This window comes from Halichondria panicea, chromosome 6 (assembly GCF_963675165.1).
Source record: "Halichondria panicea chromosome 6, odHalPani1.1, whole genome shotgun sequence".
Classification (NCBI taxonomy): Eukaryota; Metazoa; Porifera; class Demospongiae; order Suberitida; family Halichondriidae; genus Halichondria; species Halichondria panicea.
The window spans coordinates 1,961,625-1,971,696 of NC_087382.1; the positions used below are offsets into that span (position 1 = coordinate 1,961,625).

Here is a 10,072-nt window from a genome sequence, read left to right on the forward strand (position 1 = left end):
GAAAAGAATCACCACCTGTGACAAGGGGGTGGGCGTTACTCATTGAATACACCACACAAAATTGCTATAACAGCAATGCCAAACAAAATCTAGCTAATATGCTCCCAGTATACACATGTACAACATACCTTGACTCTCATCCTGGTGGTGCTCTATAGGAGGGATGTAATAATAGCCTCATGCATGCATGTATAGAGCAGCTATCGTAAAACTAGAATGTTTTGCGGTCATCAAACATAATTATAATTATGCGAACCAGAGATACAAAAGAAAGGGGATTGGAAACGAAATTTTTACGAAATTTTTGCGTGAAGCATTCCGCGTTATAGGGCGTGGCTAAAACTACAAAGGATTATATTTATAGTCAGCATGCTCATTACCAGTCTTGACTGCTCTACAATGTGCTGTACATAGAAACAGTGAAATTGATCATTTTTAATGTTGATTTTTCTAAAAAGTAAAGAGAATTTAGCTCTAAAAAGTCGACTAAGCCATGCAGCCACTATTACTAGACAAATAAATGCAATGCAAGAAGAAATAGCCTTTACTATGAAGTCGTAGGAGGGACAGGCCCGTGGCGTGTCTAAAAGTATACTAAAGCAGTTTGAAGGACTATACTGCAAACGTTTATGAACAGTACAGCTTATTTATAGCATGAAGCCATTCTATGTAGCACTTAGATACATAATAACCAAGTCAAGCAATGTCCTTTGCTGTTTTGACTTCACAGGAGGGACAGAGAAAAGTTGACATAGAGTAATTCAAGCTAAACTCAAAAAAATTGGGAACAGAGTAAAGACAACGGACTTAGAGCTTGTCAGTGGTATAAGCTTACTTCTCTCAAGTATCTCCCAGGCCCTGAGTGATCTCTAGTGGATAGGAGAGCTAGAAACCAGGGATACAAAACTTTTCCATGTAATTATTTGCGAGCGCAATAATTACACGGAGTGCTTCACCGGATGTCAGTCCTTTTACATAGGGCGTGGGCGGTCGTTTCCAATCCCCTTTCTTTTGTATCTCTGTGCGAACTAAATTTGCGAGGATTGATCAATTTGCAACAATAAAATCGCAAAACCTAATAAAGTACACGCACATGCACGATCCTTGCCAGAAGCTTTGAACAGTCTCTGCCGGTTTCTTTCACATGCTAGGGCTGTATAGGAAGGCTTTGAGGTCCAAGTGAGTAGGAAGAAGAGTGGTGGACGGTTGCAGCAATCTAGCTATTGTAGACCATCACGCCTACACCGGTATACTGTCTACTGCGCATGTTAATTAAGGCGGGAGAGGCGTATCTTTGCACGTCACGTGTCTATAGTCTCTTTTTCGCGCAAAAAGTCCTGGCTTGCGTACGCGTAGACTACAGCTGCTCAAGCACAACACAACAAATACTTGTGCCACAAGAAAAGCATCTAGAAACGGTAGATTATCCACAGCTTAGTACATGTAGCTAATAGACTATAGTATTAATAATAATAATAATAATTATCATTGAACACACCAGGAATAGGTGTACATATTATATTACATGTATATAGTAATAGTATAGAACTATAGTGCAAGATAGTTAGTCCAACTTAAAGTCAATCGCAGCAGATAGAGTTAATTATCATTGATGTATCTTCACGCGAGTTGAAAGAAATGCGGCCAAGCCTGACATCCCGAACAAAGTCCGCACAAACCATGTCGTCACTGCTATAAACTTTAATAAAATTCCTTTTGATCAGGTTGTTAGCCCCGACTGCTGTGAATGCATGGCTAGACGCCCATGAGAAAACTGATCTAATGAAAGCACCGCAGGTGCTGATGCCTCGGTGGAGGTGCCAAAGCTACATAACATAAAACTACTACTTTTATACACACATTGATTATTATTATCATGATGAACATCTTTTATTTTGCTGCATGCAAATAGTGGGTAATCATCAAACCATGATTGTTGTTAAAAACGATCGATGCCAAAAGTTCAAGTCTAAAATTAATTAATGGCTGCAAGTCAGCAGAGCCTTGCAGCTCTCTGCTCACTCTTGCAGTTACCAATAGCTAGCGTTCTAGTGCAGAGCTAACTACTAAGTAGAGTAGTAACACTCAGTGAACAAGTTTTGCTACGGACTCTTCTGAAAAGGCTGGCATTCCAAGTAAGCAAAACTAGGCATAACTCGAGAACGAAGCATTATTTTGCAAATCCACGAATTAATTAAAATCCAAGTAAACATGACTAGAAGCCTATAGAAACTCTTACTTGCACTTGATTCATCCTTGAGCAGCTGTAGCGGTCTACACACACACACAGACACACAAACACACTACCGTATACCTCGCTTGCGCATGCACACCGAGGCATAATGAGGGTGGATTTAGATGCTAAGCACGTGAAATGAAGTTAGAATAAATATCTGGTATTCTATTAAACAAACTCTGAACTCCAGCAACACAATGGAGAATTCTTGTGTGACATTGACGAGGCAATCTCCAAATTTTCCTCAAAATATTGTTAAAAGCGGTTTCAAGAGCACGAATTTTCTTACTGTCAAGTCTCCACAAAACACAACCATATAGTGAAAGGCATTAACAGAGGTTCCACTGTATATGGCAAAATGATATTCACGCACAAGTTAATGAGATTCATTGGCTGCATGGTCATCTGACCTTTTTGTGCCTCCCCCCCTCAAGCTGTCGCAGACCTAGTTAGAGCATAGATAGAAATGTCCGCCATTAAAGTCTACATTTTGCTCTCACTGTCTGTGCTGTGTATTACCAATGGGCAAGGTATGCAACATAGATACCTATATTCTAGCTAGATCTGTATAGAGCTAAAAATCAACTGTTTTAGCATGCATCACTGAAATCTGTGTGGTCTGCAGGTCAGGGCCAGAGGTGCCTTGATGGGTTTCCTTCAGTCACTGACAACACCTGTACATTGTCAACATGCCCGATCCAGGGGATAAGTAGCTCCCGGCAACTACGACTCTTCCCTTCCATGAGGATTACCTGTAATGGGATGCTAGTGGGATTGTCTGTAGCAGGAGAGACTCTAAGTGGAGGAGATTACCCTATTCTACAGATCTGGAGACCCACTGGCCCCACACCCAATGACTATGAGAGAATCAGTGAATACACATTCCCAATTGGATGCACTCAGCTACCTAACAATGTCTGGCAGTGTAGAGTCAATTCCATTGATGTTGAGGAGAGGGACATCATTGGAATTGATCTCCCTCTTGCCATTAAGACTGTTGCAGCATTTGGAATGTACTCCATGTCCCCGCCATCGTTTACCAGCTACACACTAAGCAGTACAACAGAGAGAACATTCTCAGTGCCTGTGTCTGCTATAACTGACAGTGCTCAGCCATTGCTTACTCTGGATATTCAGGAACAAGGTGATAATTATAACTATGCCTCGAGGTATACAAATCTATGAGTAGTTAACAGTAGTTAAGTTATCATAAGATTCTAAGAAATTGATTGTGTAAGTGAACGAATAAAATATTTTCCCAAACGTCATTATAGTCGGAAATTCATTTAGGTGAAAACAGGGTGATCGTAAAAATGTCGATTGATTTCTGGAAATAAATGTTTCTGGACAAGTTTTTCTTATCAAACGTTAGACAGCTACTCAGTGTAATTTTGAGACCTTAGCCGATAGATCTTCTTCAAATCTCTCCCTAACTGAAATGGCACTAAAAACTAGCACTGCGGAGGATGACTTGCATGTGTAAAAAATATCGAACCTATAGCCTCGTTCCCGGCCAGAATTGAATGCTAAGTCAAAAAGAGGGCCTGGTACCTATTGCATGGGTGATAGTGCCGTAAATTAGTCCGTTTACTATGTTACGTAATACTTTATCTCTATGACTGAGTTCCGTGAAGCTGTGGCTTAATTATGCCATCTATTGCGCTGGTATAGAAGGCTTGAACACTATATAGTCTGCAGAAGACAGGAGAGGCTCAGTATCTCCGCAATTAATAATGTTCAGCGTAATAGTGAAAGAGACTTAACATCTATAAAGAAGTGTGGAGACCAGTTGTTGGGCAGAGAACTGTGCAGAAAACCATGCGCTCCTTCTATCAAGGCTCTTGGTCTGCTATAACCAGTATATACGCCTATTAGTTGATGTGCGCTTATTAAGTTCATTGTCTATATATAATTATGTCTACGATGGTCGTATAGCTGTAGCAGCACCATATACAGACTTGCCACAGCCTGTACAGATCCAAGCTAATACATCACGACCATACAACCATCATTATGATAGAGAGCCTCTTCTGTCTTCAGACTAGTGTGAAAGCCTTCTGAACCAATGCAACCGAGAACTAAGCTGCTTTACATAAATAGAAACATATATAGAAAGGGGATTCCCAAATTCTGGTGAGTAAATTAGTGCATGCGCACTATCACACATGCATAAGGTACCAGGCCGTATACGAAGAAATTGGCCTGGGACCGAGGCTAACAACATTCAGATTCTATGGTGTTCATACAGTCATTGAGACCCCAACTACTGAGCTGACAACACAGACCCCTACTACTGAGCTGACAACACAGACCCCAACTACTCAGCAGACAACACAGGCTCAGCCGACAACACAGGCCCCAACTATATATACTCAGTGAACAACACAGGGCTCAACTACTCAGCGGACAACACAGGCCCCAACTACTCAGCTGACAACACAGGCCCCAACTACTCAGCTAGAAGATCACACTACTGCAGAAGATATTGGGCAACCGACGGCTAGAGGTACAGAGATAGTTGGTCCGTTGGTTGGTGGTGTGGTTGGTGTGCTACTGTTGGTGCTGATTGTTGCACTGGTGGTGGGTTTGGTTGTATATATTCTTACGAGGAGGAGATTCACTAATAAATGGAAACCTGAGGTGGTATCTGAACATCAGCTTGCAGAGGGCAGTCAGAGAGGGGTGATCAGTAATGGTATCCACAGCGCTGAGACCGGTGAGTGCATGTGTGTGTTTGTGTGCTCGCAGATATTGTTTACCTTTATTCTCTCAATATACAATCCTTTGCTATAGCATAATTATAGTGAAAGTTGTGATTGTATGAAGTCGTTTAATTTTAACCATGCATTCATATAAACTCTCCTACTCCACGCACACACACACACACACCCACACACACACACGCACACACACATGAAGTTATTGAGCTCGGCTCTCGAAGACAATCGACGGACAGTATGTCCAGCAATCCATTGTACATGCCCAACACAGATGCATCCATCAAGTATGAGGGAGAGCCTGAATATACTTACATTGATCAAAAAGATATACGCATTCTAGCAAGAAATCCAATTGTTGGTGTTGGTGAAGATGCAGACAATGTTGCATATAGCTTAACTACTCACTAATAAAAACTCTTTTTAGCCAATATCAGACAACTTTATATGCATAACAACTTTATACGCATGATTAAGTTTAAATGTCTTGTTATAAGCTATAGCTATAATTATAGATATAGGTAGTTGTTGTCATACAATGTTGTCAAAATTAATTGTGTGGGCGGCTGAAATTAAAGCATGATGGTGAAGGATGTAAACCTAATTCCTGCCACTATATGAGTGTATATATAGACTCTTATATACCACAAGCACCACAAAACATTTGCAATGTGAAAAGTTGCTACAGGATTGGCCGGGGGAAACACCAAAAAACGAAATCCGGCGAGAGCATAATTCCAATCCGTTACAACAATAACAACATGGACTGTGTACCTGTGCTCATCATGCATGCACAGCCACTAGCTGCATGTATTTCAATACCGTAGAAATTGGATTATTAACGCTTACTCGACTATAAGTGTATCTTTATTTTAGATAGGGGATAATTATTATCACGATTAAAGTATAGTTTGCATTATGCATGGGTGTTAATTTAGGCTCGCTTAAATTAGTACCTGTATATACCGTATATATAGCAGGTACATTTCAAGGGTATAAACTTTCGCAGATTGACCGTTAGAAAGGTTTTTGCGGATTTAATTTTCGCGGAATAGCAGCCTTTCTGCAGCTTGATCAGTGAAAACCACGAACATTTATACCCTAGAAATAATTATACCCACTATATACGGTACATAGAATAATTACAAGGAGGTCGATATTCACGCACAACTTGAGTTAATGAGATTCATACTGGGTCATCTGACCTTGTCGTGCCTCCCTCCTGTCGCAGACCTAAGACTTGGGCTAAGTTTAACAAAGAGAGATGTCCACCATTAAAGTCTACATTTTGCTCTCACTGTCTGTGCTGTGTATTACCAATGGGCAAGGTATGCAACTAGTTCTATATCAAGAGTTCAGTAGGAACTCTTGTAAAACTATCTATATATAGCTCTGTTTTAGCATGCATCAAATCCTTGTGGTCTGCAGGTCAGAGCTGCCTTGATGGGTTTCCTTCAATCACTGACAACACCTGTACATCATCATCATGCCCCTTTCAGGGGATAAGTAGCTCCCGGCAACTACGACTCTTCCCTTCCATGAGGATTACCTGTAATGGGATGCTAGTGGGATTGTCTGTAGCAGGACAGACTCGAAGTGGAGTAGATTATCATATTCTGCAGATCTGGAGACCCACTGGCCCCACGTCCAATGACTATGAGAGAATCAGTGAATACACATTCCCAATTGGATGCTTTCAGCTACCTAACAATGTCTGGCGGTGTACAGTCATCAGTCCATCAATTCATGTTGAGGTGGGAGACATCATTGGAATCAATCTTCCTCGTAACAGAAGGACCGCTGCAGCATTTGAGATGTTCTTCACGTCCCCGTCATCTTCTACCAGCTACATACTAAGCAATACATCAGTCTCAACATTTTCAGTACCTGGATCTACTGCTGCCAGTGCTCAACCTGTGCTTACTCTGAACATTCAGGAACAAGGTATATATAAATTATGCCTCGAGTTGTACAGTGCTAGATTACCACAAAATTATGAGTTGTTATTATTTGTTGATACCATTGTGTAGGTGAATGAAAGCTTCAAATATATTTCCCCAAGTTCTTTAAGGTGAAAATGGGGTCATCATAAAAAATGTAAATGTGTTTCCGGACAAGTTTTTTCTTCAAAAGTTAGACAGCTTACTCTGTGTAATCACCCTAACCGAAATGGTACTAAAACTAGCACTGCGAAGAATGTCTAGATATGTAAGCAACATCGCATTCCCGTTCTATAATTGAACGCTAGGTCGAAAAAAGAGGGCCTGGTATATATATATTATTGCAGGGGTGATAGTGCGCATGCGCTTCATAATTACCCAGAATATGGGTAATCGTACTACGAACGTAACTTAGTGAATTATACCTTATATAAACTAGTCCGTTTACTAAGAATAATAATGTTCCGTAATACTTTATCTCTATGCATGACTAAGTTCTGGCGCACTATCAATACAAGCAATAGATATATATCAGGCTGTATTTTCCCCCTTCCTGTCTATTAGAAAAAAATTGGCCTGGAACCGAGGCTATCAAACCTTTCATAAGATAGCCAAACTATCTAGATGTTGTGACAAAGTTTATGGAAACCATCTCCCTAACCGAACCCACTATAACAATTGTTTGCTGTTTTATTAATCACATGCACAAACCCACCACTTTGTGTTGGCATGGAGTAGCTTATTCATTCACCTACACATTGGTATCAGCACATTTCTTATACAATCATAAGATATTTACATTTACGTACAACTTTGTGGTAATGGATGCACTGTAGTCGCACGAGGGATACGGTGTGTGTGTGTGCATGTGTGTGTCTATTCCAGCTGCATGTATAACTGCCCAACAGTGGCGTTTCTAGGAAATGAGTAATACACCCGTGCACCAGAAGCCACACCCATTTCCCCTGTGCATAACAACGTTTTTAAGGTGCAGTCTATCATTAGACGTGCAAAAAGCTTTATCTGAATATAGTGCTGCTCACCGTTTATGAATAGCTATATAGTTTAGCTTTAGGGGTGCTTGAGCCTATAGCTGGATACGCCACTGGCCCAATGATTGCAATGCCACGAACTAAGAGGCTTCTAGCCACGTTCTCATGGATTTTGATTCGTGGATATGCAAAATGAGCTTCTTTCACAAGTTAGGCTAATTTGACTCACAGTGAAGGCTGTTGCAGTACTTCTCTTTAGAATCTTTTATAGCATAATCTTGAGCAAAGTAAAACATATACTGAGAGGCATTAGCACAGCGCAGCTTGCAACATTCATTAAAATTAAGATCCTATGGTGTTCATGCATACAGTTACTGAGACCCCAACTACTGAGCTGACGACACAGGCCCCAACTACTGATCAGCTGACGACACAGGCCTCAACTACTGAGCTGACAACACAGGTCCCAACTACTGAGCCGACAACACAGGTCCCAACTACTGAGCTGACAACACAGGCCCCAACTACTGATCAGCTGACAACACAGGTCCCAACTACTGAGCTGACGACACAGGCCCCAACTACTGAGCTGACGACACAGGTCCCAACTACTCAGCCGACAACACAGGTCCCAACTACTGATCAGCCGACAACACAGGCCGCCCCAACTACTGATCAGCCGACAACACAGGCCCCAACTACTGATCAGCCGACAACACAGGCCGCCCCAACTACTGATCAGCCGACAACACAGGCCCCAACTACTGAGCCGACAACACAGGCCCCACCTACTGATCAGCTACCAACACAGGCCCCAACTACTGATCAGCTGACAACACAGGCCCCAACTACTGATCAGCTGACAACACAGGCCCCAACTACTGAGCTCACGACACAGGCCCCAACTACTGAGCTCACGACACAGGCCCCAACTACTGAGCTGACGACACAGGCCTCAACTACTGAGCTGACAACACAGGTCCCAACTACTGAGCTGACGACACTGGCCTCAACTACTGATCAGCTGACAACACAGGTCCCAACTACTGAGCTGACGACACACACCCCAACTACTGAGCTGACGACACAGGCCCCAACTACTGAGCTGACGACACAGGTCCCAACTACTGATCAGCTGACAACACAGGCCCCAAGTACTGATCAGTTCACAACACAGGCCCCAAGTACTGAGCTGACGACACAGGCCCCAACTACTGAGCTGACAACACAGGCCCCAACTACTGAGCTAACGACACAGGCCTCAACTACTGATCAGCTGACAACACAGGCAAGTACTGAGCCGACAACACAGGCCTCAACTACTGATCAGCTGACAACACAGGTCCCAACTACTGATCAGCTGACAACACAGGCCCCAACTACTGATCAGCTGACAACACAGGCCCCAACTACTGAGCCGACTACTCAGTCCACAACACACACTACTGCAGTAGATATTGGGCAACCGACGGCTAGAGGTACAGAGATAGTTGGTCCGTTGGTTGGTGGTGTGGTTGGTGTGCTACTGTTGGTGCTGATTGTTGCACTGGTGGTTGGTGTGCTACTGTTGGTGCTGATTGTTGCACTGGTGGTGGGTTTGGTTGTGTATATTCTTACGAGGAGGAGATTCACTAATAAATGGAAACCTGAGATTGTATCTGAACGACATTTTGCAGAGGGCAGTCAGAGAGGGGTGATCAGTAATGGTATCCACAGCGCTGAGACCGGTGAGTGCATGTGTGTGTTTGATGTGTGCTTGCTTGCAGATATTTTTACCTTTATTCTCTCAATATACAGCCATTATAGGGAAATTTGTGATTGTATGAAGTCGTTTATTTTAACCATGCAGTCATATCCTACTCCCATGCACACACATAGTAGATTATGAAGTTATTGAGCTCGACTCTATACGACAACCGACGGACAGTATGTTCAAGAATCTATCGTACATGCCCAACACAGATGCATCCATCAACTATGAGGAAGAGCATTGAATATACTTACATTGATCGAGAAGATATACGCATTCTAGCAAGAAATCCAATTGTCTATCAAGATGAGAATAAAACAGACCAAGTAGCCACTTCAAGCAACGTTGCTACTGCTGACAATATTTGTTATGGGTCAGCTATTCCACGAGATCATGTGCCAACTTCTGACAATGTTGCGTATGGCTCAACTATTCAC

General features: G+C 42.4%; 2 protein-coding genes across 4 annotated transcripts; both read left to right on the forward strand.

Annotated features, from left to right (window-relative positions):
• The first annotated feature begins 2,322 nt into the window (after positions 1 to 2,322).
• On the forward strand, positions 2,323 to 5,507 carry LOC135337965 (uncharacterized). 2 transcript variants are annotated; one of them, XM_064533985.1, is made up of 4 exons: positions 2,323 to 2,766; positions 2,862 to 3,380; positions 4,411 to 4,952; positions 5,156 to 5,507. In XM_064533985.1, the coding sequence occupies exons 1-3, from the start codon at positions 2,703 to 2,705 to the stop codon at positions 4,452 to 4,454; spliced, it is 627 nt and encodes a 208-aa protein (XP_064390055.1). In that variant the 5' UTR covers positions 2,323 to 2,702; the 3' UTR covers positions 4,455 to 4,952; positions 5,156 to 5,507. The 2 variants fall into 2 exon arrangements, with proteins under 2 accessions (XP_064390055.1, XP_064390054.1); XM_064533984.1 differs by having other exon boundaries at positions 2,324 to 2,766; positions 4,485 to 4,952.
• Positions 5,508 to 6,155: 648 nt separating this feature from the next.
• Positions 6,156 to 10,066, forward strand: LOC135337966 (mucin-2-like). Of its 2 annotated transcripts, none has more exons than XM_064533986.1 (4): positions 6,156 to 6,281; positions 6,382 to 6,897; positions 8,257 to 9,612; positions 9,764 to 10,066. In XM_064533986.1, exons 1-4 carry the CDS (start codon positions 6,218 to 6,220, stop codon positions 9,877 to 9,879), a joined length of 2,052 nt encoding a protein of 683 aa, XP_064390056.1. In that variant the 5' UTR covers positions 6,156 to 6,217; the 3' UTR covers positions 9,880 to 10,066. The 2 variants fall into 2 exon arrangements, with proteins under 2 accessions (XP_064390056.1, XP_064390057.1); XM_064533987.1 differs by having other exon boundaries at positions 9,767 to 10,066.
• The last annotated feature ends 6 nt before the right edge of the window (positions 10,067 to 10,072 follow it).

Coding starts and splice junctions, on each gene's coding strand:
- LOC135337965 (XM_064533984.1), top strand. CDS start 2,703: ATGTCCGCCATTAAAGTCTACATTTTGCTCTCACTGTCTGTGCTGTGT. Junction 2,767..2,861: donor GTGTATTACCAATGGGCAAG/GTATGCAACATA, acceptor TGTGGTCTGCAG/GTCAGGGCCAGAGGTGCCTT. Junction 3,381..4,484: donor TCTGGATATTCAGGAACAAG/GTGATAATTATA, acceptor GTGTTCATACAG/TCATTGAGACCCCAACTACT.
- LOC135337966 (XM_064533986.1), top strand. CDS start 6,218: ATGTCCACCATTAAAGTCTACATTTTGCTCTCACTGTCTGTGCTGTGT. Junction 6,898..8,256: donor TCTGAACATTCAGGAACAAG/GTATATATAAAT, acceptor TCATGCATACAG/TTACTGAGACCCCAACTACT. Junction 9,613..9,763: donor TATCCACAGCGCTGAGACCG/GTGAGTGCATGT, acceptor GCACACACATAG/TAGATTATGAAGTTATTGAG.